A 17,210-nucleotide genomic window follows, 5' to 3' on the forward strand; every position below is an offset into this window, starting at 1 on the left:
TGAATCCGATAACTGTTCCTGATTCGTTCCCACTGCCTTCGATGGAGGACTGTTTTGACAGTATTGTTCCCACTAATCGCATCACCAAGGTAAACTTGCTCAGAGGATATTGGCAGGTTCCTTTGACTCTGCGTGCAGCAGAGATATCTGCATTTGTTGCAAATTTTTTCAGTACACCGTTATGGCATTTGGCATGAGAAATGCACCTGCTACTTTTCAGCGGATGATGCACCAGGTGTTGGGTTACATTCCGAATTTGTAATGTTTACTTTGACGATGTTGTTGTTTATTCCAACAGCTGGGCTGAGCATCTCTCTAACTTATCAGAGGTTTTCCAGTGGCTCGCTGGTGCCTCACTGACTCTAAATCTTGCTAAATGTAAGTTTGGGAAAGCTACTTTCATGTATCTGGGGAGGGAAGTGAGTCGGGGTACTGTCAGGCCTGTGGATGCTAAAGTGAGCTCCATCCTGGGTTATCCAGCACCCACTACCAGACAGGAACTGCGTCGTTTTTGGGAATGGCTGGTTATTACAGATGTTTTTGCAAGAACTTTTCTATTGCAGTTGCACCCCTCACCAAGCTTTGCAGTCCTGCTGTGCCTTATGTCTGGACTGAGATTAGAAAACAATATGTCACCCAGTCTGTTACTTCTCTGCGAAGTTCAAGCACCATCAGCTGCATTATTCGACTATTGAAAAGGAGACACTGGCAATGCTCCTGGCTCTCCAGCATTTTCATGTGTACCTCGGTTCCACCGTGTCTCTGGTTATTGTGTACACTGACCATAACCCCCTTGTTTTCCTGGCCCAAATGTAAATGTGTGAGTAAGATGTGTTGAGCGGTGTAACGTTGGCAAACTTTGCTTATATGGGAGGGGGTGTTACGGCTCTGAGGGTTGTTTGTTTGTGTTGTTTTTCATTGTGCTCCCCGGCTGTAGGCCCCGCCTTTCCCCATCTGACATCGGTTCCAGCCAATCAGCGGGTCCTTAAAAGGAGAAGGGGCCCTTGCTCTCTGACTCTCTCACCCCCGTCATTTTCTGAGAAGCGGCTTCGGTTGCGGACGCCGTGTGTTTGTTGTACAGCCGTGTTAAGCTGTGTGTTTTTGTACAGCTGTGTGAAGCTGTGTGTTTTCGTTTTGTCATTATTTAATGTACCTAAAGGTTAATAAAAACCTACCTTGATAAGATAAGAAAAACTTTATTTTCTGTGCCAAGTGACAGAAATTCATCTTTGACAGGGCAGGTTCAATTTACACAAAATAAATAAATACATACAAAACAGACAGTTCCAAACAATGACAATACATTAATGCCAAAAGATGCAAGCAGTGCAAAGGTGTGACTGAGTAGAGTGAGATATGTTGCCTATTTGTGACTTTTCAGTGTGGTGATAGCAGTGGGGATAAAAGTTTTTTATAGATATGTTTCCTTGCCAACGGGACCTTGTAGCGTCGACCTGATGGCAGTAAGTCAAAGGATTGGTGGAGGGGTTGGGTGGGGTCCTGTGTGATTGTATTGGCTTTCCTGGGTACTGACAGGGTGTACATTTGTGGTAGGGGCCAATTATTTTGCTGGCCTGATCATCTATACGTGCAAGTTTTGTTTTGTGCTTGATTGTGAGGGTGTTGTACCAGGCTTAGATATTGAAAGTGAGTACGGATTCAATGAGTGAACAGTAAACCACAGTTAAAATGTCCTTGCTGACATTAAAAGCTCTGAGCTTCATCAGCAGGTGGAGGCACTGTTGGGCCTTCTTGTACAGAGAGTCAGCATGATGTGAGAAGGACAACGATGTGTCCAGCTCTGTACCAAGGTATTTAAAAACCTCAACCTGTTCGCTGGCTGACCGTTGATGCTGAGTGGTTGAAACATTTGCTGTGAGCTCAGTGTTCCCCTGCTCCGACAGCACAGCTCATTTGTTTTATCAATGTTGATTTCCAGAGATATTTCCTGAAAAGTTATGGCCAAGGTTTTCACTGTCTGATGGTAGTCAGACAGTGCTCTCTTGTGTCTTTTTTGGAATAGGAATGATGGTGGTTTCCTTCCACTGGTGGGGAACAAAGCTTGCATCCAGAAGAGCTTGGTGAAAACTCCTCCTAGCTGAGTGGAGCAGTCCTTAAGCACTCTGCCTCTGAGCCTGTCAGGGCCAGGGGCTTTGTGTGGGTTTACTCATCTATGATGAGAGCCTGGTGGGGTGGACTGGGGCAGGGGAGGGTCCAGCTTGTTTGTGTACTGCTGATGTTGAACCTGCTGAAGAAGTTGTTAAGTTGCTCTGCAAAAGAGATGGGGTCTGAGCAGTTGATCCCTGCAGGTTTGGGGGCTCTACCCATCATGATGTTTAACCCCTGCCATGTCTCCCTTGCATTACCAGAGGTGAGTTTGGCTTCAACCATGTCCTTGTAATTTATTTTGGCCATCTGAGCCTTCCTTCGGAACTCCTTCTTTTTTCGTCACCATCCAAAAAAGCCTTTTTTTTCTGAACCAAACACATTTTTATGTCCTTGGTGACCCATGGTTTATTGTTTGGATGTATTGTTATTTGTTTAGTAGGAGTGACAGTGTCCTCACAGAATAAAATGTAAGAGGTAATTACATCAGTCAATGAATTAAAATGATTCCCACAATTCCTTTTAAAAACAACGGGACCTCGACTCCTTCCCCCCAGGTTATTAGAATTTTGGTATCATGGTTTTGTGTTCATCCCTGTTCCCCTAGACGCTATTTGGGATGTAACATTGTTTCTAACTTAATCTTTGGATTTTGGACAGTGGGTCAGACAAAACAAGAGATTTGAAATGTCACCTTAGACTCAAGGAAATGTACATTTTTACTAACATTTTATAGACTAAAGGATTACTCATTTAATTAAGGTGAAAATGGGCAAATTAATCTTTAATTACAGCCCTTATGTAAATCTGGTTATACCTACACTTGATTAAAAATGTTTTGATATGCTGACGTTACTTCAGTGAGCTTGAAATTGTTGTGAAACGTGAGGGTGAAAGCAGGGCCCCTTGGCTCAGCACCTCACATTTAGGTTACCTCTTCCGTAGGAGGTAACAGAGGCAACAAACAGATTGCTCACACAGCGGATTTTTCCCCGCCTGTGTCAGGCGAAATGATAATTCATCAACTAATCATTGAAACATTTAATCGAAGAAACCCTTTAACCTGGCTGGCAGGCTGGCATCTTTATCAAGCAATTAATTGCAGAGCAGAAATGAGTGAGAAGTGAGAGGAAACTTTGTAGAATCCTGGTTTTGTGCTGTTAGTTTCTTTCCCTTATCAGTATCGTAAAAGTCTCACACCAGGGCTTCCTGAGGTGCAGAGTCGCCCTCGTTATTAAGTGTTGATGTGGTTTTGTTTCACTGTTGCTCCATGGAGAGCAGCCTCAGCATCCACTGCTTCCTCAAACAGATCAATGGAAAAAATATCCTGCAAGGAGAATACAATATCAGTAACAAGAGTGAAGAGCCTCAATTAATTTAACACAAACACATTTTAGCCCCGGTGCACGATGTAACACGACACTGCTATGAATCTCAACCGCAGTTTGTTAGGAGTCAGGCATTCATATTGCTTCACTGCTGCAGGGACTCAAACCTTTAGGTCCTTTTCTTTCCCGTATGACAGGTTATTATTATTATTGACAGGTTTATCAACAATGCTACACAGAATGATTTAAGACAAAAATACACCATAAACTTGGATAAAACAGCACCCCTCAGTATTTGGAGCAAATGCATTTATTCCCCCCCTGAAACAAAAATAACAACATGAGAAGTAACAGAGGACATTTATGGTGAAGAACCGCTAGGTCACGACTCATAGATGCAACGATGCCTCTAGTAAAGTATGGGAGAGTATTAGGGATGAAACGGTTTATTAAAAAAATCCGTCCCCTTCGGTACACATGTCACGGTTCGGTACACGTGTTTACCGTTCGGTTTATGAACGGTAAACACTGTCCTTTCTCATATCCATCTCAGCGCTACGTCTCAGCGCTACGTCTCAGCGCGTCAAATCCCAGCATGTATGGCAGGCTGAATGTGCCAAAATTCGCGCGTGACTTTGCGCGTCCCGCAAACACGGCCACAACGCTTCGCAAGTTCCCGCTACGCACGTTCCCGCTACGCACGTTCCCGATACGCACGCTCTCGCTACACACGTTCCCGCTACGCACGTTCCCGATACGCACGCTCTCGCTAGGCACGCTCTCGCTACGCACACTCTCGCTACGCACGCTCTCGCTATGCACGTTCCCGCTGGAAGGAGGCCTCGGGGAAGACCCTGGACCAGGTGGAGAGATTATATCTCCACACTGGCCTGGAAACACCTCAGGAGGAGTTAGAGCTGGTGAATGTGGCCAGGGGAAGGTACGTTTTGGGTCTCCTGCTAGAGCTGCTGCCCCCACGACCCAATCCCGGATAAGCAGTTGAAGATGAGTGAATGAATAAATGAAGGATTTCCAATATAAATTAGCACATACACACCCAAATGCAGGAAATGAAGTATTTGATGCTCAGAATTACCTGGAGGATGAGCCCTGGACCCCTTCTTCATGTGAATAAATCCAGTAAGTTGTGTCAGTGCAGTGCAGTGTAATATTACAACATACTTGGTTTGATCCAATTTATTTTTAGGTATTATTTCTATATTATTTATTTAAATGTATATATATTCATATATTTATTATTCATAAAAGTGTCCTGAGATAACTTTTGTTATGATTTGGCACAGTAAATAAAATAAAATTCAATTAAATATTATTTATTAATCTCATTTAAAAAAAAGTTTTGTTGTTTCGTTGAATCACAGTTCAAGAAAATCCACTGTTAAAAAGACATGTTTAAAAAAATAGTTATGACAATGACTCATGACTAATGACTTATCATAGTTGAGCAGCCCTAGCACAGTGCTGTATAGGTCGGTTTACTGGCCTGTGATGATACCTGTGACTCATCTGCTGTTGTCTTTCTAACCTTCCACCTCTTTGTTTCCCACCTTTCATCCCTTTCTGCTTTGCTTCCTTTCATTTCCTGCATGTTAAATCTCGGTGGCACTTAAATGAATTGTACTCAGCCTCCCTAATTGACTGAAACTGCAAAAGTGAATCAGATGGTGGACTTTCCCTTCAAGGGTAGTTGCAGCAGCCTCGGACAAACGACAGGCCCCACTTGTACTCCCACTATTAGACTAAAGGTTTTGGCAGCCTGGCATGCTTTGTGACTTTCCCCTCCCTTTAACCATGTGAGTGTGTGGGTGGGCTGAAAGAAAAGACAAAGCCAACAGCAGGAAAATTAAATAAACATTTTCAGATGCCGCACTGTAAGAACCTTTTAAAAAAAACAAAAAACATTTTCTACATTCCTCAGTCACTTGTAGAGGTAACACTTATCTACAGCTTTGTCTTGCATCAGCACCCTCTCACAGGGAGGCTAATGAAAGGAATTAGCCATAATGCTTTGTTGTGAAATGCTTTTTGCTTTACTAACTGAGAGTTAACAGTTGAGGATGTTTGCTTCAAAGCACAAACGGCCTCTTGGCTCATTAGGTACGAGTCAGCCACTGACAACAAGTTCGCAACATGGTGTCAGAGGGGAAACAGATGGTAGAGTGTTGCATTGGCCTCCGCTCGTCTGTCCCAACCTGGCCAAACAGATTCAAATACAGACAATATGGACTTTTGTCAGCAGATTGCCTACTTTATTGCTTAAATGCAAATATTTGATGTTGATGATGATTCCCTTTGGTCGGTTCTTTATTTCCCTAAAGTAGCATCAATAGCTGAGTACCCATACTGTTAGCCTAAGCCCTATCATTGTGGTACATGCTTACAATGTTTTAGACAGATTTTTCACCTTTTCTTGTTATCTGGATTCCAAAACAAAAACAGCATGTAGGATTGGGATTCAATAGTATGTTTTTTATTTCAAAAACAACATTGAATGACAAAAAAATTAAAGGAATCGTGGTTTTCATGTGTTTCCAACGCACAGTAGCGGATTGCCTGAATGTCGGTGTTTAATCAGACAATTTAATGGTTAGGTTCGTATTGAAAGGTCAATCCCCACATGGATAAATTAATCGGTGTTAAAAGGTGTTAAATCACCATCAAAATTATACAAGCAATAATTAGAGCCACAATGCAAACTCAGATTAAATCAGCTTTTTGCACAATGAGCTACACTCAGCATCAGAAAATGTTTTTAAATGATTGTCCAAAAGGTTAAAATAATCTCCAACAGAAACAGTCGAAAGTTCAACAAAAACAAAATCACTTTTCGGTTTCAAGCACAACAAAACAAAGAAAGAATTTGAGCTTGTGTTAATTCTGATTTAGTTGTTTTTTTGTAGGAGTGAACCCTCTTTTCAAACTAAATAATAAAGGATCTCTGATAAGTTTCAGTTTCGTTTTGCCTGTTTAACAAACTATCTTTCAACAAGTGATTCTCCAAAGCTGAATTGTAAACACGCAGCCATGTAGAGACGGAATTGACATACTGTGGTGCAAATAAGATCAATAACATAAGGCTGTTTACTTTGTTTAATAAAAGGACAAGGTATAGAGCTGTTCTACAGGAAAGAGAGATCCTTAAATTACTTCTATTGGGATCTGACACTATTCAGAAAATGCCATTAAGTAAAATTAACTTGACTTTCAAGAGGGGTGGGCCGCCCACCTAATATAATGGTAGGGAAAACACTGAGCTAACTGCCACATCATGTCACAATATGGCACGGGTATTAATGCTTACCACTAACAGAAACAAATGGGCATATGTTGATCTACCTTGAGCTAACATGCCAGAGGCTGTTCACCTTGGGGACCTGCTGCGGATAAGGATAAGTCTGGCGCAAGATTTAATTCTTACCACCAACAGAAACAAATGTGCATATGTTATCAGTCATATCTGGAATTACACTATATTACTCCAGAGCTAGCAGTAGACCAGGCTATCAGCAGGCTGAAACACCAAGAGATTGTCGGCAGGACACAGTCAGGGAGAACTGGCCTGGGGTGGGGGACTGCCCCAAAGATGTGGTCCAAAGCTACAAGGAAGGAGAGGAAAGACCTAGTGATCTCCGAGGTTGTAAGGACAGAGGAGGAGAGCTATCAAATCAAAGCCCTTAGCCAAAGTCAACAAGGACGCTGGACGGCCTGGGAAGGAGTAATACGCAGGTCCGTAGGTTGGGCCGACATGTGGAAGATCCCTCAAGCCAGACTGAGCTTCCTCATAAGGTCCACCTACGACACCCTCCCAAGCCCCAGCAACCTTTGTCTTTGGTATGGCTCAGAGGAGAGCTGCCAACTCTGCAATGCTCCAAGTCTGAGCCTGCAGCACATCCTGTCAGGCTGCAAAACAGCTCTGACCCAGGGTCGGTACAGGTGGCGTCATGACCGAGTCCTGCAGAAGCTGGCGGAGATCCTGGAGGTATGTAGGGCTGAAGCTGCCAAAGAGCACCGATCACCAACACCAAGGCCACCGATCCACTTTGTCAGAGAGGGAGGAGGGCCCACCAACATCAAGCAGCCACAGATATCATCCCTGTCAGGTAGTTGTGAGTGGAACCTGAGAGTGGACCTCAATCGGCAGCTCAGGTTTCCAACAGAGATCACCACATCTAACCTTCGACCGGACATCATTCTCTGGTCTGTCACAGCCCGGGCAGTGATCTTGGCTGAGCTCACTGTCCCGTGGGCAGGAGGAATGGAAGCAGCCTTCAAGAGGAAAAAAGACCGCTACCTCGACCTCACAGCCGAATGTAGAGAGGCTGGGTGGTCAGCTGTCTGCTACCCGGTGGAAGTCGGCTGTAGGGGGTTCGTGGGAGCATCCACCCAGCGCTTCCTAAAAAACATGGGGGTCACCGGCCCCAAACTCAGAAAGGCTCTGAAGGACCTAGCTGATGAGGATGAGCAGGGAAGCTTCTGGCTTTGGCTAAGAAGGAAGGACCAGACATGGGGAAAACAAGGGTCCTAGGGTCAGCTGCAGGGGGCGGCAGGGAGACATCCTTGCCGTTGCTCCCCACCGTGAGATGTCCCGGGATTAATGGAGTGAAATATCAATGAAGGGTGGCTCCCGGCTGATGACCCTGCAGCTACCCGCAATGGCACCGTCGGAGGTGCGACAAGCAGAAATGCTTAGCAGGCAGTCACTTGCCTCTGCTACCATCCACACAATGTTTATGTGCTGTAACAAATCACAGGAGAGCGAGCACGAACCGAGAGAGCACAGACAGACAGAGAGGCTGACTGAGAGAAATCATTTATTACTCTATTTACTTTCTTCAGTTACCACATGTACTCAACCAAGTTTAATGAGTGTCCAGCAGCTTTTAAAACCCAGAACTCATTAGTTTACTTGGTTGATTATTGTGATCGTGTCTGACGAGGGTTGTTGGAAGGGATAGCAGTTTTTTTCACCTTAAAGCAGACATACTGTACAACTATTATACTTTTTCTTGTGTACTTGTCTGCATAATTCAGTAAAAAAAAATTGGGAAAAAAAAAAATCTTCCATTAACTTTTCATATGGTCATCTAAGATAAAAGGTTAAATGTAAATTTAGTAAAAAAAATTAATTTGCAAGTTGCACTTGCAAGTAACTAAAGTTAAAAAACAATGAAAGCTCAACATTGAGTGTCTGAGAAGGTACAAACACTACAGTTTTCAGCATAATTAATGATCAGAACCTGTAGCCAAAACCAGAAAATGAGGAGGACATGAAATGTTGATTAAATCACTTTGAAATTAGAGGTGTTTCCTTGTAGATCAATGAACCGGATCCAAAATGCAGCTGGCTATTGTTACACTTTGGCTTGTTTCTTTTAATCAATCTCACTTGCCCTTGCAAAATAGACAGCGGAGATAGCGGAAGGGGCCTGACATCAGGTGCTTAAGAGGATGCTCCAGTGTTTCCCACAGACCAGGTAGCAATGTATGGTGCAGGGCCTTACGGAGGCCTTTTGAGGGGCAGTGGCTCTGACCTCTCCCCTGTAGAGACTCTGACAATAGATATGTGTACTGCTTTTATCAGAATCATAATATGCAAACATACATAGCTATATTTCTGTGGGTATAGCAAAGATATGTCTTTTCTTAAACTTCAATGTTTCTTCGAACCGAATAATTACGATCCCATTTGAAGTTTGTAGCGTGATGGGGCTGACATTTCTGTGATTAAGACATCTATTAGGCTATACTTGTATATATTTATGTGGGTCACATTAGAGCCAGCCATCCCTTTGATCTGCAGAAATACCTTTTTATTTGACTGAAATATCTTTTTGGCACCATGACGGAAATGACAGACCTTTTCTTTTGCTTTATTATCGTGTTTGTTTGGACAATCTTTAACCACGTGCCTGACAACAATAACAGTAACAACGATAACATAATACTGCAGCTGGACCAGAAGGCTGTTATTTAACACAATTTAAGGAGACTGATCAGTAGGGATGGAAGGATACACTGACTCAACTCACCATTGGATTCCATTCACGATACGATGTTTTCAACAAAAAGTGATAACATCTACAAAATATAAAGGCTATTCTCTTCTCTTTTCTTTTTCAAATGAAAATGATTTTTTCTGAGATATGAACTGCAAAACAGTGCACATTTCCTTTTCTTTGTGAAAGTTAAACTGAACATATACTGTATATTGTTTTTAAATAACAAAAGCAATAATTAAATAAAAAAACAAAGGAACTAAGGCTTGGCCTGTGTTCTCCCGTACACATGATGAATACTTCTCTGCTCCGACCATCAGCAGCTCCAGATGTCTTGTCTGAGTTGATCCTCCGTCTCTCTTCACCGGCACACACACACACACACACACACACACACACACACACACACACACACTGGCCTCCGTAGAGTACTGAGCTATTCTTGAAATGATTTATGTAATAACTTGCTTGGCACTGCTGCCAGCCTGTGTCACTAACAGCGTGTAGGACAGGAAACCAGTGGATGAAGATACACAACTTCTTTCACTTCCAAAAGACAAAACTGAGTTAGAACCTACGATAAAACAGTGCGGAGCGACCTGCTGCGCTGGCCGCCATCAAGTCAACAGTAGATAGCGCGATGCTATTAATTTTTCATCTCAACCTATTTGAATCGTGACATTTTAATCGATTTTAAATGTCTCAAGATGCATCGTTACATCCCTAGCTCAGAGCTGGAGTGAGGTGCACGTCTCTCTGTGTGTGTGCGAAGATGACAGGGAGAAAGAGTGCTATGCGGAGATGAGTAAATGGAACAATATTTCAAAAGCGCGTTGAAAAATAGCAAAAAACCCGGAGTCTATTTGTGGCACTCAGTGTTGATTGTGTGGCGCATCAATGTATCGGAAACAATGTGCTCTATCCCAGCACTGTACATCCGGTGAGCCAAACTAATTGTAACCTAAGCCTAACTGTTTGAGCAGACATCGGTGTACTTTGTGAGCATTGTTGGGACAAAGGCATTACAATAACTCTGTAACTAGTACATCTTTTTTGAAAGAAAGGCTCGTTACATTGATGAGTTGAGAGGAGATTTGAATTCTACATATTGTGTTATAAATATACATAGAAACAGCCCTTTACTCGTTGAAACCTGGCTGTTGGAATTTAATTTTACTGTTCGCTGACCTGTTAGCAGATGACGTGCATGGAGGCAGCTTTTGTCAGAAAACCTCTTGGCTTCAACACAATTCAATAGAGGGTTATTTAAGGCTTCTAAATCAAAAACTACAGAACTGGAAGTGTGATACGAAATTGGGGAGATTGAGAATCCCATATATATTCTGTACTATATTGTTCTGGTTGTGGTAATCCATCCATCCATCCATCTTCAACCGCTTGTCCCTATCAGAGTCGTGGGGCTGGAGCCGATCCCAGCTGAAATCAGGTGTGAGGCGGGGTCCACCCTGGACAGGACGCCAGTCTATCACAGGACACATAGAGACAAACAGATACAGACAACCATTCACGCTCACATTCACAGTCTTTGGACTGTGGGAGGAAGCCGGAGAACCCGGAGAGAACCCACACAGACATGAGGAGAACATGCAAACTCCCCACAAAAGGGCCCCAGCCGGGATTCGAACAATCCCTCTTGCTGACAGTGCCAACCACCACACCACAGGGCCAAGTCAGCCAGTATTTTTAGCCCAAGGTCAGTAGTATATTTAGCTAGTTTCATCCAACAAGTATTCTGTGATTCTTCAACCATTTTGTTTGAGTGAGAAAAACATATTGAATAGTAGTTAGATGATGGAAATTGTGTTTCCCCTCACTTGACTGCTTTGGAGCGATGTTGTTTTATTTCCCAGTTATCTTTCTTATTTATCTTCTGACCGCCAAGATGGCTCGAAGTGTGTCCTCCGTTGTTTGTCGAGGGGTGCAGCGGTATCAGCAGGAGAGCTCTACTGCTCTGACCAGGACAGGCTTCCATCCCCTTAGTGACAGATCATCTAGCGTCTTCGCCTCTGTTGCAAGATTCAGGCCGACTGTCCCTCTGTTTTAGACGACGGGGAGCTTTTATTGCACTTACAGCAAAGTAACGAGTTGTTGTCACCTCGATTAATGTTATCGTCACTTCACTTATCTTTGCTCCACTCCGTGGGTTAGTGTGTGAGTGGCGGTGCTAAGCCAAACTCAGTAAGAACAGAGACAAGGAGAGAAGCTAGTGCGGCCGTAAACGACAGAAAAGCAATACTCTCCCACAGTACACTCACCATCACACCTACAGGCTTCAGATACTTTGTGAATTAGTCAGCAATGTCTTCTTTGTTTCTGTTTATCATACTCCTGTCTTAAATAGGATAGCTTTTTGAAAAGTGGTTGTATGAGGTACGTTTCCAAAGTCACTACCCACCTTAAAAAATTGGTTTAAGTGCATGCTGTATTTAGAATATTTTCAACGCTTTACCTTGTCGTCAGACAGCCCTTCCTTCTGGCACTAGATTTTCTGAACATATTTTTATTTTTTTTTTCAAGATAATTTTTTTAGCAGTATTTCAAGCCTTTATTAGATAGAGATAGAGAGGGGGGGGGGGGCATGCAGCCAAGGGCCGCAGGTCGGAGTCAAACCCGCGGCCGCTGCCTGGAGGACCTTCAGCCTTTTCACATGGGGCGACTGCTCTAACCACTGAGCCACCGGCTGCCCCTGGGACAGACTTTTACCGGTTTATGGAATAAACAAATACTATAAATTAAAAATGAGTGATTATGACAGCGGCGTCTAAATGCCGTTCACTGTGGATTCCTTTATGAGCCGCAGTTTACAGAAGAACTTCTGCAGGAGAGAAAACAGCTGAAAAAGAGAGAGGAAACTTATTTGGAAACTGTAAAAAAATTATTGATTTGTGCATTTGTCAGCAGCCGTTGCCTGTTGGTTGCCTAAACTAAAAAAAAATATGGTTGACATTTTCATCACCTTATTTTGTTTAGTTAAGATACTATGCACTTATACAGCAGCCTGGTAATGAAAAAGTGACAAAAGACTATTTTTTTGTCAGTTACAGTGCCTTGCGAAAGTATTCGGCCCCCTTGAACCTTTCAACATTTCGCCACATTTCAGGCTTCAAACATAAAGATATAAAAGTGTAATTTTTTGTCAAGAATCAACAACAAGTAGGACACAATCGTGAAGTGGAACGAAATTTATTGGATACTTTAAACTTTTTTAACAAATAAAAAACTGAAAAGTGGGGCGTGCAATATTATTCGGCCCCTTTACTTTCAGTGCAGCAAACTCACTCCAGAAGTTCAGTGAGGATCTTTGAATGATCCAATGTTGTCCTAAATGACTGATGATGATAAATAGAATGCACCTGTGTGTAATCAAGTCTCCGTATAAATGCACCTGCTCTTTGATAGTCTAAGGGTTCTGTTTAAAGCGCAGAGAGAACCATGAAGACAAAGGAACACACCAGGCAGGTCCGAGATACTGTTGTGGAGAAGTTTAAAGCCGGATTTGGATACAAAAAGATTTCCCAAGCTTTAAACATCTCTAGGAGCACTGTGCAAGCAATTATATTGAAAGGGAAGGAGTATCAGACCACTGCAAATCTACCAAGACCCGGCCGCCCTCCAAACTTTCATCTCAAACAAGGAGAAGACTGATTAGAGATGCAGCCAAGAGGCCCATGATCACTCTGGATGAACTGCAGATAACTACAGCTGAGGTGGGAGAGTCTGTCCATAGGACAACAATCAGTCGTGCACTGCACAAATCTGGCCTTTATGGAAGAGTGGCAAGAAGAAAGCCATTTCTCAAAGATATCCATAAAAAGTCTCTTTAAAGTTTGCCACAAGCCACCTGGGAGACACACCAAACATGTGGAAGAAGGTGCTCTGGTCAGATGAAACCAAAGTCGAACTTTTTGGCCACAATGCACAACGATATGTTTGGCGTAAAAGCAACACAGCTCATCACCCTGAACACACCATCCCCACTGTCAAACATGGTGGTGGCAGCATCATGGTTTGGGCCTGCTTTTCTTCAGCACAGACAGGGAAGATGGCTACAATTGATGGGAAGATGGATGGAGCCAAATACAGGACCATTCTGGAAGAAAACCTGTTGGAGTCTGCAAAAGACCTGAGACTGGGACGGAGATTTATCTTCCAACAGGACAATGATCCAAAACATAAAGCCAAATCTACAATGGAATGGTTCACAAATAGACATATCTGGGTGTTAGAATGGCCAAGTCAAAGTCCAGACCTGAATCCAATCGAGAATCTGTGGAAAGAGCTGAAGACTGCTGTTCACAAACGCTCTCCATCCAACCTCACTGAGCTCGAGCTGTTTTGCAAGGAAGAATGGGCAAGAATTCCAGTCTCTCGATGTGCAAAACTGATAGAGACATACCCCAAGCGACTTGCAGCTGTAATTGCAGCAAAAGGTGGCGCTACAAAGTATTAGCGCAAGGGGGCCGAATAATATTGCACGCCCCACTTTTCAGTTTTTTATTTGTTAAAAAAGTTTAAAGTATCCAATAAATTTCGTTCCACTTCACGATTGTGTCCTACTTGTTGTTGATTCTTGACAAAAAATTACACTTTTATATCTTTATGTTTGAAGCCTGAAATGTGGCGAAATGTTGAAAGGTTCAAGGGGTCCGAATACTTTCGCAAGGCACTGTAAGTCAACCTGCACATTTATTTGTGATGTTTACAGTTTCTCTCTCCCGGCCAGTTTGTTCACGGGCGTGACTGTGGCCGCATGGCCAGCCCAGAGGAAAGCCTTTATCAAATAAACTATAGTAAGCCTGCAGCTTTTACTTCCACACAGGCCACTGCGGTGTGTAGAATAGGGCTGTCACGATACTATATTTATAGTATCTATATTTCAAAGTCGATATTGATAGCCAGAAAAATACTCAATACTATTTTCGATACCACAGGGAGAAAATTACAAAAAATAAGGGCAAATTTAAAAAAAAAAAAAAATGTATATATATATATATATATATATATATATTGATGTTGCCCCTGGTGTATAATCTACTACCTGTCTTTTGTGTTTTCTACAACAATCAAGGCTTCATGGAGCTGGGGAGTCGCCGCCTGCTGTGCACCAGGGAGCTTGATCCATGCCCGGTTCCCAGCCAACAACCATAAAGTGTGGGAACCTTACTCTTTAGTTCCTTCTGCCCTTTCCCCTAAATTACCCCTGTGGAGATATTGTCCTTTCCCACCTTTGCAACATGATTGGCAAGCTGAAACAGAATCTGCTGGTGGCCTGTCTTGTCATCAGCTCGGTCACAGTCTTCTACCTGGGCCGCCATGCCATGGAGTGCCACCATCGCATCGAAGAGCGCCAGCCGGGCGGGATCCTGCCTCTGTCAGCTCTGGGAGGAAGCATGCGGACCACCTTACGGACAGGCCTGAATCTCAGTACGCCTTTTGTTTACAACAAAGACATGCCACTCATCTTCATCGGTGGAGTGCCCCGCAGTGGGACCACACTAATGCGAGCCATGCTGGACGCCCACCCTGAGGTGCGCTGTGGCGAAGAAACCCGCGTCATCCCTCGTATCCTGGCCATGAAGCAGATGTGGAGCCGCTCGGGCCGCGAGAAGATGCGGCTGGACGAGGCCGGTGTGACAGATGAGGTGCTGGACGCCGCCATGCAGGCCTTCCTGCTGGAAATCATTGTCAAACATGGAGAGCCTGCCAACTTTCTCTGCAACAAGGACCCTTTTGCTTTGAAGTCGCTCTCCTACCTGGCCAAGATTTTCCCCCGTGCCAAGTTTGTACTTATGATTCGTGATGGCCGGGCTTCAGTTCACTCCATGATCTCACGGAAGGTAACTATCGCTGGCTTTGACCTGGGCAGCTACCGGGACTGCCTGACCAAGTGGAATCGGGCCATAGAGACCATGTACACTCAGTGCCTGGAGGCAGTGGACAAATGCCTACCTGTGCACTACGAACAGCTAGTCCTTCATCCTGAGAAATGGATGAAGACACTGATGAAATTTCTTGATGTTCCTTGGAATGATGCTGTCCTCCACCATGAGGAGCTCATCGGGAAAGCTGGAGGAGTGTCCCTCTCTAAGTAAGTAATGTTGACATTTACTTTTTCCTTCTCCTTGTATGTTTAAACAAAGCTTCAGGGCAATTTAGGTATTTCCAAAACTCTAAAGTGGTTACTTACTACCAGTGTGGAGACACTGAATCACCATACATCACTGAGTCATGCTGTGATTAATTTTCAGCTCTTTTTTTGGCAAAAGGTTCCTTAACATTTTGGACATTAACCCATCTGGAATGCAGCTTCAGGAAGCAGCCTGCTATCTCTGTGATAACAAATGTATCGAGTCTGATAATGAGCAGCAGCTTCATTTTCTTTCTCTACAGCTGCAGATTAATGAAATTACTCAGTGCTGATGTAATGGTGGTTAGATAAATATTTGCTGTTGTAAGAAGAGGCTCTATGTGGTAAGCTGGGCCTGCCATATATCACATTCCTAGTGAAATGTTAATGAGCTTGGACATGCCTATGTCTACTGAGTTTTTAACTACTTTGCCTGGAGGGGAGAGACATTATGGATCTGCTTTTATCCTGGAGAAAAATCCCACGCAGTTTGCAGTGTGTCAAGTTGTAAATATCACTTTCTATTTAATATCAGTTTCTGCAGGCCTTAGAAAATAAACCTCTGGCCTTGAAATGTACCCTTCTCATGTTTTCACAACGTCTTCAGACTTTCCATCATTACATTTACTTTGGAAATTAAACATCCTATGGCTGAGCACAGTTAGGGACCTGGTCATTAGTGAACACAAAAGATTATGTCTGCACTACGGTACTGTAAGCAGGTTTTTCTAATGGCCCTGCCTGGTGTCAGAGTTGTTTTGGTTTCAGTGATTTGGGAGGTTGGACTCTGGAAATCGTTTAGGAAACACTGAAGGGGTGAAACCCCATTCCTCGCCTCTGTCTACCCCCACTCTCCTACCACCCTCTTCCTGCCACGTAGCACTAGAACACACTCTGTGTCAGATGGAGGCTGTTGTTATTGTCTGCATATAAGAAGACTCATGCTTTTTTTGTTGAAAAGCTTTGCAGTTGAGTTTGAGTTTTCCCTCCAAATAGCTTTTGCCTGACTGCACTATCTATCTATCTATCTATCTATCTATCTATCTATCTGTCTATCTGTCTATCTGTCTATCTATCTATCTATCTATCTATCTGTCTATCTGTCTGTAGAAGAATAGAATTAGAATAGAATAAATAATAGATTATCTATCTATCTATCTATCTATCTATCTATCTATCTATCTATCTATCTATCTATCTATCTATCTATCTATCTATCTATCTATCTATCTATCTATCTATCTATCTATCTATCTATCTATCTATCTATCTATCTATCTATCTATCTATCTATCTATCTATCTATCTTGTTTCCCCTACCATTATATTAAAATACAATTAAGTAAGTTAGTTTTACTTAATTGTATTTTCTGAATAGTGTCAGATCCCAACAGAAGTCATTTAAGGATCTCTTTCCTATAGAACATCTCTATACCTTGTCCCTTTAGTAAACAAACAGCCTTATGTTATTGATCTTATTCGCATGACAGCATGCGCAACATCATGTAAATTCTGTCTCTACATGGTGTTTACAATTCTCAGACAGCTTTGGAAATTCACTTGTTCAAAGATCGTTTGTTAAATTGTTTGAGAAGAGGCTCCACTCCTACA

At 43.0% G+C, this 17,210-nt stretch overlaps 1 protein-coding gene across 2 annotated transcripts in view; it reads left to right on the plus strand.

The window, feature by feature from the left end:
- Positions 1-17,210, plus strand: part of tpst1 (tyrosylprotein sulfotransferase 1) — a 97,586-nt gene that overhangs the window by 16,305 nt on the left and 64,071 nt on the right. For both annotated transcript variants that reach the window (XM_083913605.1, XM_083913606.1), the window contains exon 2: positions 14,541-15,560. In XM_083913605.1, coding sequence (XP_083769731.1) covers positions 14,707-15,560 — 854 coding nt within the window. In that variant the 5' untranslated portion in view covers positions 14,541-14,706. The remainder of the gene's footprint in view (positions 1-14,540; positions 15,561-17,210) is intronic.

Source organism: Echiichthys vipera (genome assembly GCF_963691815.1).
Source record: "Echiichthys vipera genome assembly, chromosome: 5".
Taxonomy (NCBI): Eukaryota; Metazoa; Chordata; class Actinopteri; order Perciformes; family Trachinidae; genus Echiichthys; species Echiichthys vipera.